This window comes from Lissotriton helveticus, chromosome 4_1 (genome assembly GCF_964261635.1).
Source record: "Lissotriton helveticus chromosome 4_1, aLisHel1.1, whole genome shotgun sequence".
Taxonomy (NCBI): domain Eukaryota; kingdom Metazoa; phylum Chordata; class Amphibia; order Caudata; family Salamandridae; genus Lissotriton; species Lissotriton helveticus.
Window position 1 is genome coordinate 146,726,638 of NC_136063.1, and position 15,405 is coordinate 146,742,042.

Sequence of the window (15,405 nt, forward strand, 5' to 3'; positions counted from 1 at the left end):
TGATGTATGAATTTCGGTATCCTCTTTAATTTGCTTGCTGGCGGGCTTCTGAAAGTCTTATGCCGAGCTTCTAATGCTTCCGTTATGTTTTGTACAGGAAATGGAAATGGTGAGGGAGACCTCTCAATGGGAGAAAGAAGAGTTGGAGAAAGTGGTGAGCAAATTGATCAAATGTTAAGTTTCATCCTTTAGTTACTAACTGAGAAGTAGCAACACTGGGTTAGAAATACTAGTATCAGCAGCCATGTTGCAGTCAGGTGTTGCAATAGACATTAGTTGTCTCACATCTACTTCGAATCCAATGCTCATGAAACTACACACGCTTTCAGGGAGTTATATTTCACCCATAAAGCTAAGTCAAATTTTAAATGTTGCTGTTACCAGCATCAACAAACTTGCCTTCATAATTCTCTTACGTGCATTCCACTAGACTGGCCTTGCTATTTCGGTCAATGTGCCTACATGTAATACATAATACATATGTGCAGACCAGCAGAGTTTCACTGCAGAATGTTTCTCAGTGATTTATTTTTTATTTAATGTGTTATTTCTCCAGCTATAGTGCAACCACAACTCAGAAGTGAGGGGATGGTTTGAGGTGGTGTTAAATCGCAGATCTTGGCTGCACATATTGCTATGAATTTCTAGCCCTGTTTTAATATGCATCACCTTTCCCCATCATCATGAACTCCATCTTCCACTCCCATTAGTTCTTAGTGTCACCCTTCATTGCTCCAAGTAGCCCATGTGGATACCTCCATTCCGTACATATCCATCTAGATGTTGCTTCTCCCTTTGTTTGGCTGCCCCCTGCTTGCTCGTTTGCCACAACTATTGACCCTATTTGTGATCAAAGGTTCAATTTAGCACCCCTGTTGAATAGAAAGAAAAGTCTACCCTTCCTCTTTCTTTCTGAAAATAAATGTATCAAGCCAACTCATCAAACTCAAACAAGTTGAGAACGATTCTCATCAGTCAAGGTCATACTGTGACGTTAGCACGAAAAGGTCAGTAGGGGTAAAAAATCTGACCTTTATGAGCTTGTTGTGGACTTACTGGAACTACTAGTAGCAGTGCAGTAGCAGCAGCATCAATCAGCAGTAGTTCTAGTAGTGTCACAAGTTGTAACAATGTAGCACTTGTGTTTGTTTAGGCACAACATTTAGCATTCTACTGATGCTGACTCTGCTGATTGTAATATCCGTAGTAGTGATACTGGTTTAAAGTAACTTTGATGGTTATCCTAGTAATGGATCCAGTAGGAAAAATAATCGTGCTTTACTACCAGTAATGGGACATGGGGTTATGCTAAAGTTAGAAGAACTTGGTGTGATGTTTCTTTAGGTGGTGCTAATTGTAATGTCAGTAGTAGTGGTCCCAGCCAGTAGGTTTCCTAGTAACAGCTTCAGTAGTGATAATAGTACTTGATGCTGACTCTTGCTTGGACAATCAATCCAAGACTGTGGCAGTCCACCTAGCTCCTAATGGGTCAATACAGTTTTGGTTATGACAGACTTTCATGTACGAACTGGTGCTCCTGTGTGGGGAAGCTGCAAATCATTTTAAGGGTTAGCACGAATACATTTGAAAATAGTCTTTCTAACTTTAAAGGCATTCCTCCCAGTCAGCTCACGTATGGCCATAGTGCTCACAAAGCAGATAACACAATCCCGTTCTGTCAGAAAGCAAAGGAACACTCACTCGCCACAACTTTACCACAAGATCGTAATTTTATGTAGTCAACCGGTTCCTAGTGCATGTTCCTTCTGGTTTCCCCATTGGGTAGACATCACAATTCAGTATTTGAGCCAGTGAACATTCCAGGTGAAGACATGTTATCATTGCAGCTGAAAAACAAAATGTGACCTCTTTGCCTCTTGTGTGGGCTGGATTCCCTGGAGCACTCTGTTCTCTTGACCTCAAGAATTCTGAGAGAGATCTTTCTCAACCCCAGATGCTGTGACATCTTCAGTCTGGTCCTTAGACATCCTGAACTTTATCCAAAAAGTGGTCATTCAGTATTGTCCCAGGAGTTGGATGAATGGTGGTTGTTACAAAACATCGATAGAGAACTTGGTTTCTTATGAATTTGTTTTGGCCAACTATACCTTGATTCCAGCAACCTTGTTATCCAGAACAGGAAAACCGCAATTGTGGTAATTTTAAGAACTTGTTTGGTTTTTGCAGCAGAGTTTTGTAGTTGAACTAACCTTCTCCAGACACACGTGGACTGTTGTGCACGTAGACACTTCTAAAACTACTTAGCAACTTTCAGAAATATGTCCGGGAATCCTGGACAGCTAAAGAGGCCTGCAAAGATCATTTGCTTGCCACATTACAATTCTTATCGGCCGTTAAGTTTAAACGTGGGACACCAAACAATTTTTATCTGGGCTGATCTAGAAACCATTAGACCCATAGCTTCCTGTGATAAACCGCTACTGTTATGTAATATTGTGTATTTTATAGCCATTATCTCAGAAAGGTGCATACATCATCTACAAGTCCTAGGTGCCTCTAACCTTTATGCATTTGCCAGTTGGATAGTGTTCCTCTCTGTACATCCTTCATCCCAAATGCTTGATTCCATTTTTTTGAATTCTTAAATAAGATGCACTCCTGGAGAGACCTGTTTTCCAGGAGACATTCCTAACTCTGAATTGCTGATATTTCTTCCCATAGATTTCTCACCTTATCGATACCCTCCAGGCCGTGAGTAGACCCAGAAACTTTTCTTTCCCAGCAATAGCTCTACAGCGATAAGCCATGCGACTTGTGACACAGCTCTGCCCGTCCAGGATGTGACGACATCTGGAGATTTACTCTGCCAGCCAGTATATCAGGCACCCGCTCTTGTTTTTCCATGCCTCAATAATGTTTCCAAATCTCTCTTGGCCCTTCAGTGATATTCCTTATTTTTCCTCCTCATATTTGAGAATTTAAACCTTGCCCAAGGTGCTGTTAAAAAAAAAAAAAAAAAAGAAAAGAAAAAAAAACAGATTCTCATGACATCTGCATGTGTTTTATCCTCTCCAACTGTGGTCTATTGGCCTGCAACTTTTGCTCTATGGTGCATCTAAAGGCCAACACAAAACCGAAGACCCTGTCACCTTCAAATAAGTCTCATCACAGATTTTGATGACTCCATCTTAGACCCCTCACAATTCTTCACTATCACAGACTCTGGCCTTGATGCAGCCTCCAAACCAGCATGTGCCCTCCAAGGTGCCGAACTCTGTGCCACTTTCAGTGCCGACTCCAGTGCCATCTTTGGAACAGACTTCGACACAAGTTCCTTCCTTGAAGCTGGCAGACATTATACTGGAGGCTAAAAAACAAAGCTTGTGCCTGCATTTATGGCAAGCACTCAGAAGAGTAGGTTCCTAGAGCCTGGAGAAATGCCTTAATGGAGGAACATTTTGGATTGGATGCCAGTATTCTGGCCATGCCAGGCAAAGAAAATGGTTGCACAAAGTCAGATGACTCAAGCCTAGTAACCTCCTCCCTCCTACCAATACTGTTGCTGATACTCACTTTGGCTTACCAAATGTATACTCATCAAAACTTCTCCAGAAAGGAAATCTCCCTTGTCCCTCTGCGCACCTTAGGAAGAATGTGGGTAATTTACGATGAAGTTGCAGAAATCCGCAGAAAGTTTGGAATTAACCTTGCTCACCACTGCGGCAACGTCCAAACAGGAGACTGGGTCCTTTACATTGCTTTGCTCCTCATGAATAGCCTCCAAAGAGTTCTAGGCAGAAGTGCAAACAACTTCAATGGACATGCCCTTTGATGGTGAACATCTGTTTTGCGACAAAACTGATCAGTTCCTGAACAGTTGCACAGTGGCAAGCTTAGTGGGGGATTGGCTTCCTCCCCTCCCACACTCCCAGTTTCAAGGCTTCTGACCGGCACAGCAGTCCTGTAGGTGACACCTGTTGCAACCAATCTAAGAAGAGGATTTGAGGAAATGCCAACACTAGCAACAGCTCCAGTCCCCGACATCCTCTGCCTGCTTTGCTGCCTCAAAAGCTTGTTGACTCCCACTCCCTCTACAACACCTTTTATGCACTAGCTAGCTTCTGGTGGGTGTCAGTGTCTCCCACTTGACCACCAGTTGGTAGGTGATCTCAATGGACTGCTAAATCATCCATTTATTTTTTTGCAAGGGCTTCTCCCTTCTTTTTTTCCTTCCCTTCCTGCCTGTCCTCCTTCCACCAGGATGTGCTCGCTGACACAGACCTCTATCTTGGAGGGCAAATTTGTATCTATGCTGAACATTGTTGCAATAGAGGTGGTGCCCTTGGAGGAAATGGGCATGGGATTCTACTCCTCAGGGCTAGAAAAATCCACTCGACCACTGCATATGGCGAGTAGGAATGACAAACTAACTTTTGTCCTCTGCCTGTGAAAACGGAGCAAATGTGACAAGATAACAAGATTTAAAGGCATTTTAATTGCTCACAAAGTTAATGAGCAATAAAGAGGCCTTTAAATCTTGTTATCTTGTCACATTTGCTCCGCTTTCAGAGACTGAGGTCAAGTAGGTTGCAGTAAGGCCGAGGAGATTTTTCATGGTACTAGTCCTGCAGGGCTAGTACAAATTTTTGGATTTTTCTAGCCCTGCTCCTATTTCTTGGTCCCAAGAGAACGGAGGCTTGAACATCCTCGACCTATGCCTCATAAATCTGCTCATTCAGTGGGACAAGTTAAAAATGCTGATCTTGTGCCAAATGCTATTGGTACTCAATGTCTGGGATTGGCTGTTGTCCCAGGACATCCAGGATGCCTACTTTCACTAATCCTGCCTGCTGATGTGCACTACCCGAGGTTCGCTGTGGGATCTGCAGCACTACCTTTCCATGGTTCTTGCATTTGTTCTAGTGACTGCACAACAACATTTGCTAAAGTTGTGGTAGGTTCACTGCAGAGATCTGGAGTACATGTGCCTGCTCCACATTAGGATGACTGGCTGATTAACCCTCCCACCAAATTGAATTTTGTCGCTAGTGCCCAGAAATCTCACCTCGTCCCTACGCGAAGGTTGACCTTCAAAGGAGAGGTGCTAGCCGCAATCGCTATGAAGGTTTTTTCTCCTCCTCATAGAATTGCAAACATCAGTCATATGATTTCTCATTTTCTCTTTAGACACTGATTCCAGTTTTTCCAGTCTTATGCTTGCTAGGCCTGATAACATCATGTATCCTAGTGGTGACCCACCCTGGTTGGTGAATGAGAACTCTTCAATGGAGTCTGGGAAAACGGTGGCCTTAGTATCTGGGGAGTCTTTGTTTGCCGGGCAGAATTAAGGTTGTTCTTTCTAATGTGCCATACAATACTTTGCTAGGTTGTCCATTCAGTTCTCTAAGATTGTAGGCTACAATGGTTATGGACGCCTCCTGGCAGGGACATTTTGTTAACGCTTTCAAAGGTGGTGTGCACTGTAATACAAAGACCTTAGAGGTCTTACTCCATTTTATTCTTTTTCAATGAAGATTTCTCCAAATTAAAGTAGTTTCAAACCATAATATTTATTTATTGATTTTTTTCTCTTATTCATTCTTCGAATCTTTCTTTTAATGATTCTCACATCATCATAATTCACATTTTATATCCTCCCAATGCATTTCGGGTCATATTGGACCCTTCCTCAGGGGTCTAAATGAAAACAAACAAGGAAATATTATGAGCCGTCCGGCCTGATGATATGACACAAGGTGCTTTGCATTTAAATAATTAACATACTCAACCCTATTCTACTGCTGATACAAAACTGATGTGACTGTAAACGTGATATCTCACATTCATGGCCAACTGAAATCTCTTCCCAATGATTAACATGAATCACACATGACCAATCCTATAAAGCTCATGGTTGAACGAAAAACTTAAATGAAAAAGTTTAAATGAAAAAGCTTTAATTTGGAGAAATCTTCATTGAAAAAGAATAAAATGGAGTAAGACCTCTGAGGTCTTTGTTTTACAGTGCACACCACCTTTGAAAGCGTTAAAACCGCTTTCCCCTAACCAAAGTACTAGAACAGTGTCTTCAGACAACACACTAGGTGGGAGAAGCACGCAAACAAAGTGAAGAGAAAAATTTGAGCAATAATAATAAAGAAGAGTGCCGGATGGACTATCAGTAAGTCCTGGCAGGGACGCTCATCTGTGCAACATTACGTCGAAGGGTGTGTGTTCCCCTGGCAGAGCAAGGCATGCACATTAATTTTTTCGAATTATGGTGTTTTGCCTTGCCTTCAAGGACGCTTTCTGTCGTTTCTCAGGGAGCAGCATTCATGTTCTGATGATATACACTTCCTGCTGCCTCTTGCTCATTAGTGTTTGGTAGTCACTCCTGTTTAAGGTCCATTTGGCTGCCCCCTATGCCTTATGTCTCCCTGACCAGTCTTAAGTCATTACTTGTGGCACATTTTTTGAAACGTTTACCATCTTTTCTCTCCTTCAGGGAATTTTTAATTTGATATAGACTTTCTCTCATGGTTTCGCTATTCGAACCAATCCACAGTTGCTTGGTCCATCTGCTAATGCTTTATACTGGCTACTTGTTAAGAATAATTTCTGTGCGTAGGAATGCTGACTAGTAGGTCCTTTTGGTCTGGTTACCTTTCATGGTGTGCTATCCAGAAAAACTGGTGCTCCACACCTGCCGTGCATTTCTTCCAAACGTTGTCTCACTTTAGTCAATCCATTGCCCTTCCATCCTTCTCTCCTTCTCCTGACCCCACCACAGTGGAGCAGGTATGCCATAAACTAAACTGCATGTGTGCGTTGTCTGATTATATTGATTACATATAACAGAACAGACTAGATAGTCTGCTCTTTGTGGACTTAACTGCAGCTAAGGGCGAGGTCTAGCGCACATTTTCACTTTGTTGCCCTTTGTATTAAGATTATCTATGCCTTGGACAAAAAAGTCTTCCAGGTGCCATTTGAGCCCGCTCCACAAGGGTTATGGTGACTTTTACTGCCCTCACTAGAGAAGTCCTTGGCTATTGTTTGGTGGGTGACACGTATCCATACTTGCATACTTTTGGTTAACACTGTTGTTTCATAGCGAAGGCTCACATGGATGGATATTTTGCCAGTGCAGGTTAAACAGTTCTACTGAATCCCGTCCCCCTTCAATTTAGTGATTTAGTACTAATTCTTAATGTGAGTAATCTGCTGGAAGAAGTCCATCAGAAGAAATAGTTACTTGCCACAGTTAACTACATTTCGAGTGGATACTATATCATCCTGCAGATCCCTTGCAGTGCGCCTTACTTCCCTAAGGGTTAGTGCCATTGTTAATAAAATCTCACGGTATTCAGTGTCTTGCCCACTGTCATGGTTGCATCTGTATGCGCTTTCTTTGTTGCTGTCCAAACACCTCAATGTGGTACGGAAAATAGGAATAGGTGCCTTTTTACTACAGATTTAGACTAAGGTTGAGACAGAATGTAAGCAAACGAAAAAGTTTGCTTTTTAGTGATGCTATTGCTACTAGTCCATAGGCACGGTTTCATATTCTCAACACCCTTTATAATCTGTTAGTAAGAAACCTTCACACCAAGCTGTTTTGAGAGGGCACACACATTAGTGTAACTTCTCTCGCAGGCATGCTAAGGATCATCCGTAGATTTGTATTAAGAGCTTTAATCAGCAGTTTCCAGTCTTGAACCCAGAACAGGATGAAAAATAAAGGGGGAGGGGTGATTATCTTTACAGATGTAAGTGAAATGGATGCAATATACTGAGTTTTGTAGTAGAAAAATGAATAGATCTGGGCTGTGAAATCCAGCCTGGTTGTACTCAATCTGATTGCAACCTAAAGATTGTTGGCCAAAGATAATGCAACATTTTGTGTCAAGCTTGGCTGTGACTACGATCTTTGTTGTCGCTTGAGATCCTCTATTGAAATATGGTTGTTGCCGTTGAGTTTAGCGTGTTTCAACCTGCTTTTGAATTGTGTTTTTGCTCTAGGAATGGAGAAAACAGAGTTGTATAGGCTTACATTATAGGGCACACTCATACACCCATTTGAGTCTCTCTAGCATAGGTCAGAAGCAAAAACAATTAGGAAGTTTGTTGCTACCAATGCTGTATTAGTGGCAAATGTGTGGTCCCCTGTTTCCACCTTGCGCCACTGACACTCAATTGAAAGTGGATGACAAAAGGAGATATTCTCTGGGGTCATTTGTTAAGGCTGACAAGCAACAGGAATTGGCAGTCACCCTCTTCAAGCTCTACCTTTCACGCTTATACCTTTCTTTCTCTCCTTCTTGCTCTTTATGCTTGCACTGCTTTGTGTCTTTGGCCGGATGTTGCTCTGACTGTCATGCTGTCCTGTTTCCAATGAAGGAAAGGATGCGTAGGGAGCGGGAGGAGGCCACGCGACTCCTCGAGGAGGAGACAGAGGTGAGAAAGGTCCGGGTACAGAGTGGGTGGGTGGGAGTGAGGGAAGGGGTGGGGATTGGGACTTGCTTGTCTAACTGCTTGCTTTGCTTCCCTGGAGAGGTGCACTTGCTCTTTCTGTCTACTCTGCTGTCCTTATTGTAAGCAGCTCACTTACCTGATACTCCCACTCTATGAGAGAGGCTGTACTGTATTCCCAGGGTATAGATGTTTCACTCTGAATTCCATAGTATTTTTCCCAATATGCTTCACTCTCTTGACACACTAAGCCCTCCGCCATCTCACAGACTACAAAGCCTTTGCAGATAATGTATAGGGAGAGGTGGGTATCGTACGCTCAGTCTTTTCTGAAGTGGACATGTTAAACCTTGTGCAAGCTGAGAGAATGTCTTACAAGGACCCTTAGGAAATTAGATTATGGGTTTAGCCTGTTTAGGTAAAGAGCACATGCTTTGCACTCTCCTGCAATCCCACATTGAGCACAGACATTGAAAGTTTTTTCTTTGTAGTGTAAGTTTTGGTTTTGAGGTGACTCATGGTCCCTCCACGAAACTCACCAGGACAAAGACCCCACCTCCGATTGTGTTTTTTTCTGACATGGAGATCGAATGTGCTTTTTGAGCTCTTGCACTGCCGACCACGAAGAACAATTGAAACAGTTCAAAGTCCTCAAGAATTCCGGGTTTAAACCCAATAGGGACTGTGAGGGACAGATGCCATAACGGATCCCCACTCATCTGCCTCTGATGTCTTGGATCAGACCTTGACTCATGTGCCTGTGACTCATGCCAGAGCATGCAACTGATGGCCTTCAAAGAGCAGGAAGCATAACTCTTCATGGCCAGGGCAAGAGCTCACCGGCGTAGTCAACAACACTCGAAACCTTGCTCTAGGTCATTTTCCTCACACCTTTTTTATGGTTGGGGGGGGGTAGAGAAGTAGCACAAGAAACATAATAAGCAAATGGTAAGTCACCCCGGCACCCTCTGACTCCTCCAGGATCATCTTCTTGTAACTGGAGTTGGTTGGTTTAGAGCTCTTACCAGCAGCCCCGCACCTGTGACTGCTCTGGAATTGGTCCCAGAGCCACCTCGACCCTCTTTGGCTCATCTACCATCCTTCCCGTACCCTTCAGCACCAAGACAATTGCATCTAGAGTTCCTTATGCCGGTTCCAGCCGTCCCGGAGTTTCCAACTTCACGTTCAGATCCAGCAGTTTTTAAACGCCACGCACGCCATCTTTACTGGTGAATCTAGCACGCATATGTGTCTTCATCCTAATTCTAGATGCTCATGTCCATGACTCAGACACCACTCAGTGTTGTCACTTTGGGACCGACGCAGACTCCACACTGGTTTGACGTGGCACAACATTACAAGACGCCCAAGCCCTGGACAGCTCTGCCACCGGTACTGGACACTGCCGGCTGCGTCAGTCCCTGAACCTGCGACCCATTTGAGATCCTGCTGGGATACTCCATGACCGGTACAAGAAGATGAATATAGGAGCAGGATGTATGACCTATTTAGACTCGATTTGGATACTCTGGGTCTTTACTCTCATATTGGAGATGGTGGTGACCTAGGGTATGATCTCCAAGGCTATTTTCAGCTAGATGCCAGGACTCTTCCCGAGAACAGGACATGTAATTCCCCACCGGCCATCTAACTCCAGAAGTAGTGTCATTTCAATTTATAGTTAATAGGGTTGTGGAAGTGTCAGATCTTCAGCTTCCTACAGTGGATGTCAAGATCAATGTCCTAATGGAAATCCTCTCGCCAGTGCCACCAGCGGCTGAACATATGCTGCCCGTTAATGACCCAGTGTTGGCAGCCTGGTAAAAACTAACTTCCCCTCCTGCTGTGAACATGCTGGTGGCACACTTCTATTGCGCAGCTCCAGGTGGCCTGTCCTTCCTATCAGCTCACCCTTCACCTGAGAGTCTGGTTATTCATGCTTCCTGCTCCAGGACAGTCAGACAGGTCCTTCCCAGCAGTCCCCTCAGAAAGAGAATCAAAGCCCCTGGAGCTTTGGTGGGGTTAGGGGGGGGGGGATGGGGAATAAAATCCTTCTCTGCTGAAAGCTCTGAACTTCATCTACACCAACTGGCTCCTCGCATGCTACGCTCTAGGACATTGCTCGAATGATGGTGCTTCATGTGTGGGAGACCAGGAGAGACCATTTCCAGGAGGTGATCCAGGACGTTCAGAACACCTCTCTCCTTATCCAGGCTTGGATACATCTGACTCTGTGGCCCAGGCCACTGGTACCGCAGTCTCCATACGGACTTGTGCCTGGTTACATACCTACTACTTCTCAACTGACATCTAGGCAAATTTGGTGAGCCTGCCATTCTATTGAGCTTGCTTTTTCGGAGACCAGGCTGATCCTAGACATCAGTGAATTAAATTTCTTCCCCAAAAAGGAGAAATTTAGGATGCTGACCCTAGCTCAAGGGTTGCTGGGTTGGAGCATGGAGACTGGATGGTGCCACTTGACCTACAGAATGCATACTTTCACATTCCTACACTGCAGTCACACTGGAAGAACTTGCAATTTGTGGCGGGTTCTACGCACTACCAGTTTGCAGTCCTACCCTTTGGCTTTGCGTCGCCCCCTCAAGTTTTTGAAAGCAGTGGTAGTGATTGCCCATCTCAGAAGGTTTGGCACCCCAATCTTTCTGTACCTTGATGACTGGCTAAACAAAACCCAGTTGCAAGAGGCAGTGTTGTGCCATCAGTACTCGACAGCACATATGCTGTTCGACCTGGGCTTTTTAAACAGCGAGCCCACATCTCACTCGTGGCCTTCCCAACAGCCCCACTTCATAGCTTCTATTCTGGATACTGCCCTTCTCCGTGCCTTTCCTCCACCTCTAATTATTGTCAGCGTACAGAAAATTGTTCCACTCCTTAAAAGCATGAGAGTTTCAATCCTGTGGATCGTGTGATTCCCATGTCCGATGGCTTCCTGAATTCTCCTGGTTACCAGCGCATGTTGGCAAATCAAAGCTGTGCTGTGGTGCCTGCGTGGACAGTGGCTACAGTACGAGTGAAGACCTGACTGACTCCATTGTGATCTTCCACAGCACTGTGGCAGAAGTGGCTTGGTGGGGGAGCTTGGCAAACCTCAGTGGCACAATGGCCTTCACCCACCTCCAATCGTGACCATGGTAATGATGGCTGCCTACACCTTACAATGGGGTGCTTACCTGGAGAATCGGGAGATCAGAGGCCTCTGGTCTCCAGAAGAACAGGTTCTTAACATTAACCTATTGGAACTGTGGCCAATTGTGCTGGCACTCAATGCCTTCCTCCCCTTCCAAGATCGGTCCATTCAGATCTTAACGAACAACACAACAGCGATGTATATGAACAAGCAAGTGGGATTAGGATCTCACCTCCTTCATCTAGAGGCACTGAGACTGTGGTCTTGGGCACACTGTCAAGGGTTCTGGTTTAACACCAGTCACCTAAAGGGGGCTCTGAATGTCAGCCAACAGCATGAGCCGGCGTTCTATTAACAGTTGAGTGGGGTTACTACTGCCAGAGGTAGTCCAGGACATCATCTCTCAGTGGGACTACACCTCAGATGGACCGGTTTACCTTCTCAGAGAATGCTCAATGCAGGCAGTTCTTCGCCGTGCAGTATCCCTTGTAAGTGTTGAGGGACACTTTTTCAGTTTAAATGGAAATTTCCACTGCACCATGCATTTCCCATCCAAACCCTTGAATCCTCTAGTCCTGAGGAACATATGCAAATACTGGGCATAAGTTATTCTCATTTCCCAGCCATATTCTCATTGCCCTATATTAGCCAAGGAGGGTGTTTTATGCAGACCACCTGCGCTTCTTCAAATGTCCACCGATCAAGCTAGCATTCAGACCGGACGTCCTCTCTCTGTTGAAGGGGGTGGTTCTGCATTAGTCTCCAAAGCCTCCCCTTACATCCTGTCATCGCCTTACACCTGTGCTAAATCTGCTCACTCTGGGAGATTGAACAGCTTTGTTGCATCGTGTACAGCGGACAAGAATCTAAACCCCTTACAGGTCAAACTGTAACAGGCCGCACCTGGCGCTAACCTCGTGAGAGGCGCTGAGTTCAGAAATAACTATTGGTTTTAAAAGCACCTGCTGTTTCTTTGCATCTAACAATTTTCAGGCAACAATAAAAATATCAATGCAGGTGATTAATGTTTCTGCTGGGGCGATATTAAAGTTGTGTTTAGTACCATTTTGGACTCATAGATGGTTAATATGCCTGCTGCAAACAATGTGTACCACACAGATCAGAAACGGTAATCCTCATTGTTGTGTGTCACACACAAGATTAATTCCCTTTTTATAATGTGTGTGATATGTAAAGTGCACTGACACTCGATGATTGGTATGAGTAATGCTATAAAACACAATGCATGTGAGAGAGGGATTGAGGAGAGATAAGTGGCACTGTTGGAAGGTGCTGGTGAGGTAATCTGTGGAGAAAGAGGTCATGGTGGGGGAGGGAGTGCCAAACACAAATGTTCCATTGGGCGCCTCTAATTGTAAACACTGGGGTGGTGGAGTGAGCTAAAAAATGATTATGGATTAAACCCAGATCAGTTGACTGGGGGTGAGTGTTTCATTTGCTCAAGCACTCCGTCCATCATCCCCTTTGGTATTGCTTTGTTCGCCCTGAGTTGGCAGGGTATGCCCAGACGTGGGTCCCTTGCTCACTCTACCACTGGATTCAAGATAGCCTGGCTGATGAGGATTATGAATCCGAAACCGGTCCCAGGATGCTTGTTTCCGTTCCAGGGAAGACATGGCTTGGCAGTTCGGGCTGGACTGTTCCCATGAGGCACAGGGTCAGACTGATTTGCATATGGCCATGTCTGAACTTAGGTGGTGAGTGAGCTAAAGAATGATGATGGATTAAACCCAGATCAGTTGACTGGGGTGAGTGTTTGATTTGCTCAAGCACTCCATCTATCATCCTCTTCGGTATTGCTCGAACTGTAAACACGGCCCTGCACATATCCTCTCATATGCACTTTACCTTGCCCAGAAGGGTTGGGCAGTAGGCACTGTCAGAGGGTTTTTGGCTGGGTTGTCAACATTCCTCTGTCTGCCAGGCTAGCCTTCCCTTTTCAAATCCCCCTCTGTTATACGTTTTCTGAAGGGGTTGATGAACACGTATCCTCCCACCCCATTTTCTGTGCCGCAATGGGACTTTAATTTGATTTTAACTTTTCTTATGAGAACTTTGTTTGAGCCCCTAAATATTTGACCCTTAAGGATGTGCACTCATAAAAAAAAAAAAACTTTTTGGGTGTCTATCACTTCAGCCTGACAGGTGAGCATATTACAAGCTCCTAGTTTCAGTCCACCCATTACTTCCTTTTTCTTGTACAAGTTTGTTAATCAGACCAGGGCTGTTTTTCAGTCAAACATGACCCCTCCTCCCCCACCTGGGTCAGTCCATTGCCCTACTCACTCTTTATCCTCCTCCGCATCCCACTGAGTAGGAGAGGCTGCGTAGTCTGGATCCTAGGCGGGTGGTCAACTACTACTTGGACCATACGACTGGATAACGAGCTCTTCGAAGGGTATTGTGGAGCCAAAAAGGGGAGGACCGTGCAGAAGAGAACCCTTTCAAGGTGGGTCATTCTCTGCTTCAAAAATGCATTACTTCAGCAAAAAGTGATTCTCTGAAGGCATCAGGGCCCATTCTATCAGAGCCAAATCTACCTGTTTGGCTCTTGCCAGAAGTGTTCCCACAGCAGAGATCTGCAAGGTGATGATGTGGGCATCCCTACATACCTTCACCAAGCAATATTGCCTGGATTAAGAGGTCAGTATGGATGGCCACTTTGCCAGGTCTGTTTTGTAAGATTTCCTCGTCTAACCATCTATCAGCCCACCTCAAGGGCAGGATATTGCTGCGGAATGTATTGTATGGGGTCTACAGGTAGAAGTATTCATCATAAGAAAAATTACTTACCTGCAGTAACGATCTTTATGGTGGATACTGTAGCGGGCTGCAGATTCCTCACCGACCTGCCTTCCTCCCCATTAGGGAAAGTGAACAAGATTACACCTGATGTTTTGGTACATTCTTAGTCTGTTGATGTCACTCCGTCCACATGCCTTGAAGGCAGGGCAAAAAATGGGTTGAAACTGAGGATGATCTGCTGGGTTGTAGGCTGTATGGCTTCAATGACATGAAACACCACTGCTGTTGTTTCCATTAAGCCAGAACACCCTACCGGCGAAGTGAGAGCTTCAGAGTTACCAGATTCAGTCTGATGTCTATGATTATTTTACAGTTGCGGTAAGATCTTTACCGGCAGGTAAGTAACTTTTTCTTTTGGTCTAGAGCACTTTTAGGAGAGAAGATAATTGATTTGCTCTATGGAGCTGATTGTCCTCGATAGGTTACCCACCAGCGCCGGAAATTTGGGGCTTTTCAAGGTACTGTGCCTTTTGTTAGAGGCAGCCCACTCTAAAGCCTGCCCATCCCTTTTGCCGATCCAGAAGGGAGTGGCAGGATTCACGCCAGCAGCAAAGGCAGCATTCCTCTTCATGCGATACTTGAATGGTGTGTGCAGGAATGAAAGAAATGTCCGGGAATTAGCCGCGAAATTTTTCAAAGTTCTTTATTGATCAAGTTTTATAAGCGGTTCACAGAAAGAGTTCAGCTAACGCGTTTCATTCGCCAAGAGAACTTCGTCAGGGCTTCACAAGGTAAAACCCTCTCGAAGGAGAGAAAGCATAAATTTGTATACGCTGTGAGTGAAAACGTATAGTATATGCCCAAAGGAAACCAAGTAACTGACAATGGTTCTGGAATAACAAAATTCAAAGGGTGAAAATGCTCCAAGTTCACAAAGGATATCCAAAAAAGGCTCCACCCAAGGGCAACGGTACAATGAGTCTTAATGTAATGAATTTTCTATAGCAATCACGGTCCCATTTTTATAAAAAAAATGTCCTAGGACAAAGCGTTAT

The 15,405-nt window shown here is 44.6% G+C and overlaps 1 protein-coding gene across 21 annotated transcripts in view; it reads left to right on the top strand.

Annotated features, from left to right (window-relative positions):
• SCRIB (scribble planar cell polarity protein) overlaps positions 1–15,405 on the top strand; it is a 576,647-nt gene that overhangs the window by 390,923 nt on the left and 170,319 nt on the right. For 14 of the 21 annotated variants that reach the window (XM_078686589.1, XM_078686596.1, XM_078686598.1 and 11 more), the window contains 2 exons: positions 98–154; positions 8,362–8,418. In XM_078686589.1, the coding sequence (XP_078542715.1) occupies positions 98–154; positions 8,362–8,418 (114 nt within the window). The remainder of the gene's footprint in view (positions 1–97; positions 155–8,361; positions 8,419–15,405) is intronic. The other 7 variants (XM_078686593.1, XM_078686594.1, XM_078686599.1 and 4 more) reach the window with 1 other exon arrangement.